The sequence below is a fragment of the Lithobates pipiens genome, unplaced genomic scaffold, assembly GCF_037356315.1.
Source record: "Lithobates pipiens isolate NorthernLeopardFrog02 unplaced genomic scaffold, aLitPip1_a1.2 Scaffold_18, whole genome shotgun sequence".
NCBI lineage: Eukaryota > Metazoa > Chordata > Amphibia > Anura > Ranidae > Lithobates > Lithobates pipiens.
In genome coordinates this window covers 272,657,002-272,671,901 of record NW_027507758.1, presented here as the reverse complement: position 1 = coordinate 272,671,901, position 14,900 = coordinate 272,657,002, and the positions used below count along the sequence as shown (strand labels likewise).

Sequence of the window (14,900 nt, the reverse complement as noted above, 5' to 3'; positions counted from 1 at the left end):
TATCTTAAGGTCTGTAAACCTCTACAAAGGTTATCAACACTTCCCACTGAGGGGATTGGGATTAGCCCGTCGTAAAGTGGTAAAACATTCTAGTTCTGTCATGCTCTGGACTTCAGGGTAATTAAACCCATTAGGAATACACGGGGTGCAATAAACTCTTTTACTCTGGGCTAATTGATATTGTAAAAGCTAATTAGGCTTAATTCATTACCATTGATTATAGATTTAAATGTGGAATAATGAATGGATCAAGATCACACATGACTAGACTATTGTATACAAAAGGCAGGATAGATGTCTCACCTCCTGTGTGACCTGCCTATTTGAGGAATATCATGTTTAGTATTTCTTGAATGGCAATTGCATAATGCTCAATATGTGGGTTACCAGATCATGACATGTGGTATACTCGAAATATTAATACATTTAGAAAACTATCTGAGAGCATTACAGCTGAATGATCGTAAAGACTGTGACCTCACATTGGCCTCTCCTCGGACCTTCTCAATGGTCATTTTAGTTCTGTTTCCCCCACCACCAGGGACCATAGATGAGAGACTGTACCAGTAGTCTGGAGCAGCCTTTTACCATCAAACAAGGAACATCATCCAAGATTTATGAGTGCCACAAATTCATCTTAGACTCGTTAACTGGACCTTGCCAAACTCAGAACCAGGAGTTTGTTAAAGAGGAGTCCCCCCCTCCAAAAAATTAAAGCTACAAATACTGCTGCTGACTTTTACTATTAGGACACTTACCTGTCCAGGCATCCAGCAGTGTCCTCACCCAAGCCAATTCTTAAATTGGCATTTGGGTGCTGGCGCCGACATCTCAGCTAAGAGAAACTGACAGTGAAGCCTTGCAGCTTCACGGACAGTTTCCTACTGCAAATGCGCAAATCGCGCTGCGCTCTGTTAATGGGCTAGCTGCAGTGAGAAGGAAGGGGGCTGATCTTCCAGCTCACTTCACTGCAGGGAACTGAGCCAGAACTGGGAATGGGTGCCAGTCAAAACCAGGCAGAAAAGCAGATCTTCACCCTTTGGGAGGAGTTCTGGTTTAAAGCAGAGGTCCACCCTAAAGTGGACCTTCTGCTCATTGGAATCCTCCCCCCCTCCGGTGCCACAATTGGCACCTTTCAGGGGGGAGGGGGGTGCAGGTACCTGTACAGTACAGGTATCTGTACCCACTTCCGGCGTAGATTCTGCAGAAAGTACGCCCCTTTCCGCAGAATCTACGCCCCTTTCCGAAAGTCCCCCGCTGCCTGCTGGGAAACACACAGATCCCAGAGACAGCGGGGACCATCCTTATTGTGCAGCGCGACTCGCGCATGCGCATTAGGGAACCGGGAAATGAAGCCGAAAGGCTCAACTTCCTGATTCCCGTACCCAAGATGGCGGCAGCAGCGGCCGAGGGACGATTGAGAGATCGGCTTCGGGTGCCGACATCGCGGGCGCGCTGGGCGGGTAAGTGTCATTATTTTAAAAGTCAGCAGCTGCAGTATTTGTAGCTGCTGGCTTTAAAAAAAAAAAAAAAAAAAAAAAAAAAAAAAACGGCGGAACTCCCGGCGGACTCCCACTTTAAGTATTTTTAAACTCTTTATTTTTTCTGTTGCATTACTGTCGCTTTGTTTTTGTTGTAATACCCTTTTTATGTAAATATTTTATTTGCACCATTTTACCTTTTCAGTTATTAACCACTTCCCGACCGGCGCACGCCAATGTACGTCAGCAGAATGGCACGGGCAGGCATATTGGCGTACAGGTACGTCCAATTTGAAATGCCGCCCTGCCATCGCGAGCGCACCGCCGACGGTACGCTCGCATGCTGGTCGGGAACCCCGTCGTGGGTCCAGTGGACTCGATCGCCGCGGGCATACCCACAATAGTCTCACGGGGAGGCTGAACGAGGAGATGCCTTTGTAAACAGCATCTCCCCTCGTTCTGCCTAGCAACAAGTGACGCTGATCTCTGCTCCGTGTGATTGGAGCAGAAATCAGTGTTCACTAAAACAAATCCCAGCCCCCCCAGTTAGTAACACGCCCCTAGGAACACTTAACCCCTACACTGCCACCCCTGGTTAACCCCTTCACTGTCAGTGTCATTTACACAGCAATCACTGCATTTGCATAGCAGTGATTGCTGTATAAATGACAATGGTCCCAAAAATGTGTAAAAAATGTCCGATGTGTCCGCCCTAATGTCGCAGTCACAATAATAATAAAAAAAAAATATTCGCTGATCGCCGCCATTACGATTTTTTTTACCAAAAATATGTAGAAGAATACGTATCAGCATAAACTGAGGGGGAAAAAAATGTTTTTTTATATATTTTTGGGGATATTTATTATAACAAAAAGTAAAAAATAATGCGTTTTTTTCAAAATTGTCGCTCTATTTTTGTTTATAGTGTAAATAATAAAAACCGCAGGGGTGATCAAATACCACCAAAAGAAAGCTCTATTTGTGGGGAAAAAAAGGACGTCAATTTTGTTTGGGAGCCACGTCGCACGACCACGCAATTGTCAGTTAAAGTGACGCAGTGCGAATCGCAAAAAGTGTTCTGGTCTTAAGCCAGCAAAATGGTTCCGGTCTGTAAGTGGTTAAACAATTTTAGAAAATTAATATTATCGCTAATACACTAATGCAGAAGTGAAAGAATCACTACCTCTTTGAAGAGAGCTACTACATGGTAAGTCTCTGGACATACCTGTCTGTGGTAATAGTGTGTGTTACAGTCTTTATTTTAAGTCATATTTGTTATCGCTAATATTGTGAACATCGATCTTTATGATAAATAGCTGGTGGCAGAGCTAACTGCCTAATTAACAAAACCCAGTGACAAATTGCTTTCATTCTGCTGCCATGTAGATTGTGGTCCCACAGGCTGGAAAAATCTTTGTTCAGGGTGGAGTTGAGAGTGCCACTGCCACTTTTCAGTGACAGTGTGGTGTGAGTTTTACCAGTCATTTGTCACAAGTTAATGAATGTGGGTCATCCGTCATAACTGCCTATTCTGTCATCGCCTAGCTTTGGGTATCAACCCCCTGAAGAGAGACTCCTACTATAGCCTTCACAAAGATATCTACAAACAACCAAACTTTAAGCAGAAAAATAACAGATCTATTGGCAGGACCAACATATAATAAAAAAATAAATACAAATGCTGTTTTAATGGTAGTGACAGACTATGACACATATGTCTGTTTCAATTTTGCCTTTAGGTCTACTTTAGTTGATTCATGTACATTTTTTCTGTGCAAATGGGGTAAAAAAAGAACAAGCTATTCCCAGTGCTGTTGATTTATAAATAATTGGTTTTAGATAGAAAATACCACATTTGGCCACTAGATGTATCAAAGTATTATAAAAAAAAATGTTTATGACACATAGCTCCATCTAATGGCCAAATGCAGCATTTTCTGTTTAAAATCAGTGATTTCAATTTAGAATAGCATAGAATATAATCTATTCACATTAATTTGTTCGGTTCACACAGAACAAAGTGAATCTCAACTTCACTGGGTGAATGTCTAAACAAATTCTTTATAATGCAACCCCTTAGTGTTAACTGATACAATATTATGATTCTATTCCTACACAACAAGCTATATTGTGTAGAAATGATGTTCTGCTGCTGCAAATGGACCATTATGCAATCATAATAATTAAAAGGAGGATCATCAATAAATGCAAACAATGCAATATAATCTTAAAGAATAATGCAGTCTGTTTTACACAACACTAGGGGCATAGTTCTAAATAGGAAAGGGCTCGGACATGTTCGTGCCTGATCCCACCAGTAAGCCGACACTGCACACCACTAATCACAGGCAGTGAGACATTTCCTGGTCTGCAGCTGCAAAGATCGGGACATGTCTCACTGCCTGTGATTAGCCATGTGCAATGTCGACTTTGTGGCAGGATTGGGCAGGTGGGATCCCAAACACACCCAAGACCAGCTCTATTTCTAAAGCAATGCCTGTGACCTACACCAAACATTCACTTGCAGTGAATCAGTCACTGTCATTTAAAACACATGAACCTGAATGATTCGCCAGTGGTGAACGTTTAATGTCAGATTCACTGCTTTATAAATATTCACCTTTAATCTCTACACTAACAATTTCAAATCAGCACTGCACTAAAGAAACATAGGTGTGACCGAAGGCAATATTCAAGACACAGATTTCATATATAAAGTAATCATCAGTTTAAACTAGAAATTCCTAGACATAAGGCTTAGGGGCTGCAGGCCTTGGGCTCATATGTTCCAAAGCTGCTAATCATTTTGAACATATTGAATCAGGCTGCAACAATGTGCTTCTTCAGCTGTTGGCTAGCACCACTGCTAATAATAATGTTCAGCCACACAGACAGACCTTGTTGGCACAGCATTCCTCGGTCCTGACTTCATTCAGCCTGGACTCATTCTTCCTGATCTCCATTTCCCTACAATCACTGTTCCTTTTTTCCCTTTTGCCAAACCAATACACTGAAGAATTATAGAGCTTGTCAAGCAAATGTAAAGCTGTTAAAGCATTCTATTCAGTGCAGGCACAGTCTTCCATACTAGGATTATAAGAAGCATGCCATTTCTCTATTGTTTGTGAGAACAACATTTCATCTGCGCTTCAGCACAGGCAACAAGTAAATGTGTTCAGTGAGCTACTAATGCTATCCCATAAACATAGCAGCTGTGCAACCAAAAGAAAGTCCATTTAATTTACCTTAACGAGTCAAGTCCACACAAAAATGTTTCACAGGAACACTCCTGAAATATTTTTTGCATTAAAGTTCTTGAGTCTGCACATTCACTTTGGCCTATAGGCAGGCCCCACTCTCTGTGTTGAAAATCAATGTCTTATTATGCAGAAAGAAATTGTGGACAGGAAGAACCATAACTCCACAGAAACAGTTAGGATTTGTGGCAGATAGACCCACTTCTAAAGTATCCAAGACATGTAAGAACCAAGGGACAGACTCAGCTCACCAACCTTCACCAATAACTAAAATATGCATTTTGGGCGGACTTACCCTTCATCAGAATAAACACACACACACACACACCTATATGCAGGGTGTTAAGGAATGTACTTCCTAAAGTCTATCCCCCCCCCAGTGTCTGCTCTACATACCTCCATGGGAGATGAGCTGTTAGTGTCCATGCAGCCTATGTAGAGGGCTGGGGCTTTTAAATTGTTTCCACGTCCTTCTGCAGCACTCTGGGAATGGTTCAGAGCAAAGCTCTGTGCTGGGACTCACCAATTAGAATTGTTCTGATCCATTCCTGAAGCACTGCAGAAAGAAGGTGGAGAAGAGTGGTAATTTCAAATCCTGGGACCTCTACACTGACTGCATGGGCACTGACCGCTCAACACTTATGGAGGTAAGTAGAGCGGGGACCAGAAGGGTGGGGAGGATGTAAAGTGCTAGTTCACATTTTTATTTTTCTTAAAAGATAAACTAACCATTTAATAGCACTGCCATTTATTTTTTTTTATTTTTATTTTTTTAGGGAGTTATTCTCTTCCTGCCGGCTGTATGCATATATGTGGCCTCTCACCAAGTGGGCTTTAGCACATATATAAGCACTTTACTGTGCTTAAAGCAGGCTCCCTGCATGCTCCCAGCACAGTAATGCATGGCTATAAGAAAGATCCTGATTAAGGATGAGCTCAGGCATGTTCGCAAATAGCACGTGCAGAGCCCGCCAGGAAGTCGGCACTGGGGAGCGCTAATCACAAGCAATGAGACATTTTCCAATGCGCAGCTGCACATATTGGGAAATGTCTCACTGCCTGTGATTAGCGCTCCCAGTGCCGACTTCCTGTCGGGCTCTACACGGGCTGTTTGCGAACATGCCTGCGCTCATACTTACTCCTCATGCAGACTTGCAATCGGGGACTTTACCATTATGGGACCAGGTAAGTGTCTGTTTATTAAAAGTCAGCAACTACACTTTTTGTAGCTGCTGACTTTTAATACACATAAAAAGCCTGGAACTCTGCTTTAACTGTGTTTAAACAGTCTACAGTGATTACTGCACATTTCTTTCCTTGATTACTGAGTGTAAATGATTCAGCATTTTGTTTGCGGGAACTTGGAAATGTCATCAGGTTCATGACTGTGCCAAATCTGAAAAAAGAGACACTTCACCTCCAGTTTTTTGTCACTGTCATTTCCCTGTGGGCAGCTCTGATTGATGACAACAGGTGTAGTTGCTGCTGTTTCAGGGAAGATGCTTTTGCTGACATTTATAAAAAGGGTTTAGTCTGAGATTGTATATCATGTTCACCTGTTGATGTCAGTCAGGTCTTCTAAGTGACTGGCCATATGGATGGATTGCAATGACATCATACAGTGCTGGAATTAAAGGGAAGCTATACTGAAGTTTTAGTATATACAGTATACGTTTTTTTTTGTTTTTTTTTTAGCGTGTAGCACTTAATGAGATTTATTGCACTTTTCAATGTGATTCACGTATATGAATTTATTTTTTATTGTTTACTTTAGGCCAAAACCCCTTGCCAAATAAAAAAAAAAATGGTGTGGGATCCCCCCAAAATCCATACCAGACCCTTGTCCAAGCATGCAACCTGGCAGGCCAGGATAGGCAGGGATGAGCAAACTATGCCAGGCCACATGCTCTCAACATGGGGAGGGTGATTTGGGGTCCCCCCAAAGCACCTTGGCCCCCTGTTAATGGGGACAAGGGCCTCATCCCCACAGCCCTTGCTCAGTGGTTGAAGGTGGGGAGCTTATCGGAATCTGGAAGCCCCTTTAATAAGGCGACCCCCAGATTCTGGCCCCCTCTGATATCACATGATGTCAGAAGAGGTGGGGTTACCCAGTTACATCACCAGGTGTCCCTGCCCTTGCTTATATAACAGCTGTCACAGCCAAGAGACAGCAGTCGGCGGGACGCTATTTTTCGGGTCCGTCAACATCATGATTAAAGCTTAATGGACATCGCAGGACACTTTTTTTATTTTTTAATAAAGGAATTGTCACTTTTACTTTTTTTACACTTTTTGGTGAGTGGGTAGGGGTAAACTGTACCCCTATCCATTCACAAAGGGGTGGATCTGGGGGTCCCTTTGTTAAAAGGGCTTCCAGATTCTGATAAGCCCCCTGACCCCGCAGACTTCCACAACCACCAGGCAAGGGTTGTTGGGATGAGGCCCTTGTCTCCATCAACATTGGGGGGACCCCAAAACACCCTCCCTATGTTGAGAGAACATGGCCTAGTACAGTTCAGGGGGGTGCTCGCTTGCCCCCCCTTCCTGGCCTGCCAAATTGCATGTTCGGATAGGGGTCTGGTATGGATTTTAGGGGGACTCCCACCACTTCAATGTGTTATATATACTACACTGACTGAATATAGAGTCTACACTAAATGCAGAGTGTGTGTGTGTGTGTGTGTATATATATATATATATATATATATATATATATATATATATATATATATATATATACACTGCCTGCATGCCACTAACTAACCTGCCTGCCTAATCTAGCTCAATATATCTCCGTTCACACACTATACACAGCCGCTATGTAAGCAGCCTTATATAGTGTGGGGCTTGGACTTAGTCCCCCTGAGCCATGATTGACCAAAGGCATGGTTATGCCAATTATGGCTCTCGCAGAAGAGAGCAGTGTGATTAGCCAAAGCATGCAGGTCAGGTTCATCCTTTGGCCAATCATCAGACGTCAATGCACTGTGATCTCGCAATGCATTATGAGATGTTCTGCGGTGCTTGAATTTTCTGCAAAAGCCCCATATGTGCGGTTCGTTTGGGAGAAAACAAACAACTGATGTTCAAGTTGAACTTATGTTCAACTCAAATCGCGGCTCATCCCTAGACAACAGAGATTGTGTCACTGATGCATGCATTGTCACAGCTCACCATCCTTGTGGCCTCCTCAAATGGTGACAGTACAGTGCACGCATCCTTCATTAGCAGCCATTGGCGTAGGGAAAAAAAGCAGAGCCGGCCTGAGCCTGTTGTTTTGCCATATTGATACAGGTACTCATTGACTGCCCTCTGTTGCATGTGCAGCCGCTGCAGCATTGCCAAAGTTGCTTTCCACTTCGTGGGCATGTCACAAATTAGGTGGTTTACGGGCAGGTGGACTTCCTGATGAATTTAGGCCAACCGAGCACGTGTATGACAACCTGACTCTTCTGGCCTGCTTTAGCAAATGTTCCAACCGTGGGTGCCTGCCTAAGAAACACTGCACTAGACATGTGCATGACAAAAAAAAAATTTAGTTTTGATTTGTTAATCTAGTTATTTCATTTAGTTAAATTTGGCTGATTCGTTCAATTCATATTCGAAATTCATATTCAGAATTCATATTCGGATTCTTCAAATTTACAGATTTTTTTGATTCGAAACGTTCAAAATTATACATTTTAATTCGATCAAAATGAAAATGTTATATTGTTTTTGATTTGAATGCAGCAAAGTGAACAAACAAAAGAAAAATCTTCATCAAATGATTACAATTACTCTTTAAATCCCCTTTGGGCTTAAAAAAGGTATTGTACTCTATAACTCTAATAACACACAGAGTGGAGTTCAATGTAAAATTCAAATTGAATTTCAGTCAGAATTTCCGAAATTCTGACAAATTTCATTTATGTTATTCGGAGCATTCTGTAAAATGTATTTATATTGTAATTTGAGGATTCGGCTATATCCAACTCTCCGAATAACTAAAATGTGTCTGAATATTAATTTGGAATGAAACAAACTACACTGCACCACCAAATTGAGGACATGTGCCAGGCATGGCACATGTGTCAACTTTCCCTGTCTAATGGCAGACAGGAGGTTTATGCCATTATCACATACCACCATTCCTGGCTCCAGCTGGCATGGCATGAGCCACCTCTGGGCCTGCCCCTGCAGAGCTACAAAAATATTTTCTCAAGTATGGCTCCTGTCCCCTACACAGACCAGGTGAAGCACTATATGGCACCTTGTAACCTGACTCATGGAATAGCTCCTTGAACGCTTATGCCGCGTACACATGATCAGACTATCCGGTCGGACTTGGTCCGGACAATCCGCACGTGTGTGGGTTCCGGCTGACTTTTTCTTTCCAAAAGTCTGGCAGACTTAGAAAGAAGTTTTAACTCAAAATTGTCTGCAGGACTCGGTAGTCCGACGGACAATCCGGCTGTCTGTGTGCTAGTCCCCCGGACTTTTGAAATGAACGGACTTGCCCACACATGGAGGAAAGTCCGTTAATATTGAAAGAGGCTCCAGGTAGATGGGACTAGCGAAGGAAGTCAATGTCGCCGGCTTCTGCGGCAAGATTGACACCTCACTGACCCCGTCACCTGGTAAGGACTTAAAGGGGAAGCCCTACGCCGAAAAAACGGAGTAAGGGTCCCCCCAAGTCCATATCAGACCATTATCCGAGCACGCAGCCTGGCCGGTCAGGAAAGGGGGTGGGGACGAGTGAGCGCCCCCCCTCCTGAGCCGGCCCAGGCCACGTTACCTCAACATGGGGGGGTGTTTTGGGGAAGGGGGCCCCCCACCCCTAGGCACCTTGTCCCCATGTTGATGAGGACAAGGGCCTCTTCCCGACAACCCTGGTCATTGTTTGTGGGGTCTGCGGGTGGGGCAGCTTATCAGAATCCAGGAGCCCCCTTTAATAAGGGGCCCCCAGATACCGGCCCCCCGCCCTATGTGAATGAGTATTGGGGTACTATGTACCCCTACCCATTCAACGGGGGGAAAAAGTGTAAAGAAAAAAACAGAACACATGTTTTTAAAATAATTTATTGCACAGCTCCGGTGGTCTTCCATCTTTGGGGGTCTTCTCGCCGGACTCCTCCACTATCTTTTGCTAGCTCTTTTACTAGCAGAGGAGCTCTGCTTTCTTCTTTGTCGCCGCCGCCGCCGTCCGGGGCTCTTCTTCTTGTCCCCCTCTTCGGGTCTTTTTGCCGGGCCTCCGATTTCTTCTTTCAGCTCTTTTACTAGTGGTGGCCCGATCTTCTGTCGCCGCCTCTTCTTCCAAATTCGGGGGTCTTGTCCCCCTCTTTGGTTCTTCTTGCCGGGCCTCCGCTTTCTTCTTCCAGCTCTTTTACTAGCGGTGGTCCGGTCTTCTGTCGCCACCTTCTCTTCTTCTCTTCTTCTTCCTTGAGATGTTGACTCGACGCTCTCTCTGGCTGCAATGACAGGGACGCGTTGTGTGGCGACTTATATAGGGGCAATGGGCGGGGTCACTGGGTGATGTCACATGGTGACCCCACCCCCGTATGATGTCACAGTCCCAGCATCCTCCGGGAGGGGGGTTTAAAGAGGAAGTAAAGCCAAACTAAAAAAGAAAAATAGACCCTGCAAGGCAAAGGCATAATGAGCTAGCTCATTGTGAATAACTTACCTGAGATGGAAGCCCCCCGAAGCGACCCTCGTTGTCCTCCTCCGACACTACCATCTATCTCAGAGTGACTTCCGGGTATCGTGGCTCCGACACTGTGACTGGCCAGAGCAACGATGACGTCACTTCCACGCAAGCGCGCCACTTTATGGCATGATCGCCGTTAGCACTGGCATGCTCAGTGCGCCTGCACGCCAATGTCTACTGCACATGTGCCGTAGACAGCGGTGCCTGTCTTTTGCAAATATCTCCTAAACCGTGTAGGTTTAGGAGATATTTCTCGCACCTACAGCTAAGCCTTAATCTAGGCTTACATGTAGGTAAAAGTGGTCTGTAAGGGTTTACAACCACTTTAAGTGCCCAGTAAGCAAGTGGTTAAAGAATCTCTTCAATACAGCAGGGATTTACATCCAACTTTAAAGGTTAAGAAGATCATCAAAGAAAACAAATGTCCTCATGGTCTCTTTCACAATCAATACACTCCTTATTTGGAGGAAAAACTCATCTGCTTCAGCCAGGGATAGCTCTGCTTCCTGAAAGGGGAGCCAAAATCTATAAGATACATCTATTTTTCCGATATGGTCTCTTACCAAGATGAGCTCCTCCTCAATGTTGTCCACCACTGTTCAACAACTACAGGCCAACCCACACCTCCAAAATATATTGGAATCAATGACTGTAGAGTGACTGAATCACTCCCATATTAACACCCAAGATGGGATACCCCTAAAGGGCCATACAATCCCATGTCCATTTAATACTACCATGACTACTGCAGGACCATTGCAGGGCAGAGCTGTTTTGTGCTGCTGTCTGCTGTCAATTTTGCACAAGAGTAGTTAGATTGTGCACAGTTATTCAATTGTGTTAATTTTGACAGACCTAAACCTGTTTTACCACACTGTAAAGTTGGCTATAGATTTGTAAAGGTAAGAATTTTTGTATGTATGTATGTTTAAACTAACCCCAGAGATTAGCAGATCACACCATAAACTAATACTATTGGTCCTGTAAAACTTACTTGCTTATGTGAATAGAGTGGGTAAGGAGGGGGGATATGAAGCAGGAGGCCAATACAAGCTTATCAGGAATAATAGCAGTCAGGGCAGGTTTTCTAACTCATTCATTTCACTTTTCCTAAAATATTAGATGCTGTTCTTCATCTGCAGTTACCCACAGAAAATGTACAAAGAATGGCTTGATAGGGTATCTATCATCCCATGGCTGTACCTTCGTACATGTGTACCTCAAATAAATAGGACAAATTCATTATAAGGACATGTATCCGTTACCTTTTGCTGGAGGTTTCTTTTCTAGCTTTTCTTTCTTTTCTTGAAGGTCAGGTCTCGGAATTTCTGAGACAGAAAAAGCTGTTGGCATAAAAAACATGTACCTAAATAGTCACGGCCTTCTAATATAATTAGCAGTGGTATACATTACTCAAACTGTATATGGTGGTATAAATAGAGCAGCCTTTTTCTATATTCTCCTTTACTATTTCAGTCTTAAGTAAATACTGCATGTTAGAACAGATTTATCTTTACAGAGGTCTTAAACTTAGCAAATTATCGTGAAAATTGGGGGAATTGATAAACACTCAAATTTTCATTTGACTGAAGATCAACATAAAAATCAGTTTTATCTTCAGAGAACAACATTATTCAGGAATCTAGACAATCAAAAGCAAATCCAGGAATTCACAGTCTGCAGATTCTGTTGATTTATAAAATGATTCATACATCCCTCTTAGATTATTAATTGCTTGTATTGTATTGTATTGTATTACCTGCTTGAATTGTCAATCATTATCTATAGATTGTTTAATGTTCAATCTATTTAATGTGATTGTAAAGTCTGTTTTGTTTTTTTAATAACAAACATGTCATACTTACCTCCTCTGTGCATTGGATTTGCACAGGGCCCCCCAGATCTTCCTCTTCTGGGGTCCCACTTCACTGCTCCTGGCCCATCCCTCCTGTCGAGTACCCCCACAGCAAGCATAGCATAGAATGCATTAAGATAAAAAACCTAATGCCTTTACAACTGGGCTAAACAAATATTGTTAAAATACCATGTCCATGTGTGTAAGGCCACATGCAGCGCTAAATTCAAAACTGATAGAAAAGTCTTTCAGTGGAAGGTGGAGAAATGAAAACCCCTGCACCAGGGGTGTGGGAATAAAGCACACCATAGTGTCAATCCAATCTTCTTACCAGACAAAGGATAAAAGCAGGCATGCAATCAGAAATGGGGCATCAACTCCAACGCCACTCTCTTAAACAGATGACTCAATGCTGTAGAATCACACAGGATAGACTGCAATGCATTATCCTCCCCATTGGCTAGGATTTCCAGCAGCCAGGTACATTTAAGCGCTTGCTCTCACACCGAAGGATGATGACACCAGTGGAATAATGATAGAACATCACATGAGTGAAGCCCGTTTGGATAGATGCAAATGCTTTATTTAAGGTTGTACTTACATCAAAGATGATATAAATGAGCAGGTATGTATAACATTGTATTGCCACGGCTCTCAGCGTGCTTGTGCCCGCCTATGTGTATAATTGCTTGACTCTTGGGGCTGATTTACTAAAACTGGAGAGTGCAAATTCTGGTGCAGCTGTGCATATTAGCCAACCAGCTTCTAACTTCAGATTGTTCAACTAAGCTTTGACAAAAAGTAAAACTAAAAGTTTTGACTTTGGGGGTCTTGTCCTGCTCTTCGATTCTTCTTGCTGGGCTTCTGCTATCTTCTTTCAGCTCTTTTACTAGCGTTGGCCCGGTCTTCTGTTGCTGTCATCGCCACCGCCTTCTTCTTCTTCCTTCTGCTTCCCTTCTTCCGATGTTGACACGACACTCTCTCCGTCCGCAATGCCAGGGACACGTTGTGCGGTGACTTATATAGGCATAAGGGGCAGGGTCACCGGGTGATGTCACGGGGTGACCCCCATCTCTTATGATGTCACAGTCCCAGCATCCCCCAGGATGGAGAGAGCGTTGTGTCAACATCGGAAGAAGAAGGAAGAAGAAGAAGGTGGTGGCGAGGACAGCGACAGAAGACCGGGCCAACACTAGTAAAAGAGATGGAAGAAGATAGCGGAGGCCCATCAGAAGAAACGAAGAGCGGGACAAGACCCCCGGAGCTGTCTAATAAACTACTTTAAAAGTGTTTTTTGTGTGTTTTTTTTAATTAACACTTTTTCCCTCTTTTTAACATGTACCCCATACTCATTCACATAGGGTGGTGGGCCAGAATCTGGGGGCCCCCTTATTAAAGGGGGCTCGCGGATTCCGATAAGCCTCCCGCCTGCAGACCCCGACAACCAACCGCCAGGATTGTCGGGAAGAGGCCCTTGTCCTCATCAACATGGGGACAAGGTGCTTTGGGGTGGGGGGCTGCAGGGCGCATGGTTCAGGAAGGGGGACCCTCCTTTCCTGACTGGCCGGGCCATGGGCTTAGATAAGGGTCTGGTATTGACTCTGAAGGGACCCCCATGCATAGGGGGTTACCCTTAAAACCCATACCAGGCGACGGGGCTGGCAAGGTGTCAATCTCGCCGATGAAAGACTTCCTTCTCTAGTCCCGTCGTACCTGAAGTCACATTCAAAATGAACTTTACTCCATGTGTGGGCAAGTCTGTTCATTTGGAAAGTCCGTCGGACCAGCATACAGACAGGCGGACTTCCCGACAGGAGCTGTATTAAATCTAGGCCCCCCTTCCCTAAAGCACGCACCCCTCATGTTGAGGGCATGCGGCCTGGTACGGTTCTGGAGGGGGGCGCTCTCTCGCTCGGATAAGGGTCTGGTATGGACTTTGGCATGCCTTTTTTTTGGCGTAGGGTTTCCCCTTTAAATCCATACCAGGCGACGGGGCTCATGAGGTGTCAGTCTCACTGATGGAGGCGGCGACATTGACTTCCTTCACTAGTCCCGTCGACCTGGAGTCACGTTCACATAGCCCTTTGTGACTGACAATGGGGCAATGAGACATTCATCACTGCGTTGTGATAGGGGGGAAAGAGTCATGTGAATCTCCAAGTGGCCAGACTGGATGGGAAGTATATGCAGGGTGGCATTTCAATGGGCCTGTTATCTTTAAGACATACTTTTACATTAACCGCTTCAATACGGGGCACTTTTACCCTCTTTCTGCCCAGGCCAATTTTCAGCTGTCAGAGCTGTCACAACTGTGCAGTCATGCAACACTGTACCCTAACAACATTTTTATAATTTTTTTGACACAAATAGAGTTTTTTTGATGATATCTAATCATCGCTGGGGTTTTATTTTTTTGCTAAAAATTTTAAAAAGCAGTTTTTCTTACCATAGTTTCTTTCATAAAAACGTATGGGCACTAATGAGGTGGCACTGATGAGAACAAACAAATATGCAGCACTGATGGGCACTGAAAGGTGGCACTGATAGTTAGCACAAATGGGCACTGATAGGTGGCACTAATGGGGACTGATAGGTGGCACTGATGGCCAATGATAGGT

The 14,900-nt window shown here is 44.0% G+C and overlaps 1 protein-coding gene across 50 annotated transcripts in view; it reads right to left on the bottom strand.

The window, feature by feature from the left end:
• The window catches only part of TRDN (triadin), a 1,056,665-nt gene that overhangs the window by 843,793 nt on the left and 197,972 nt on the right, over window positions 1–14,900 (bottom strand). For 49 of the 50 annotated variants that reach the window (XM_077486957.1, XM_077486959.1, XM_077486986.1 and 46 more), the window contains one exon: window positions 11,693–11,770. In XM_077486957.1, the coding sequence (XP_077343083.1) occupies window positions 11,693–11,770 (78 nt within the window). The remainder of the gene's footprint in view (window positions 1–11,692; window positions 11,771–14,900) is intronic. The other variant, XM_077486964.1, reaches the window with a different exon arrangement.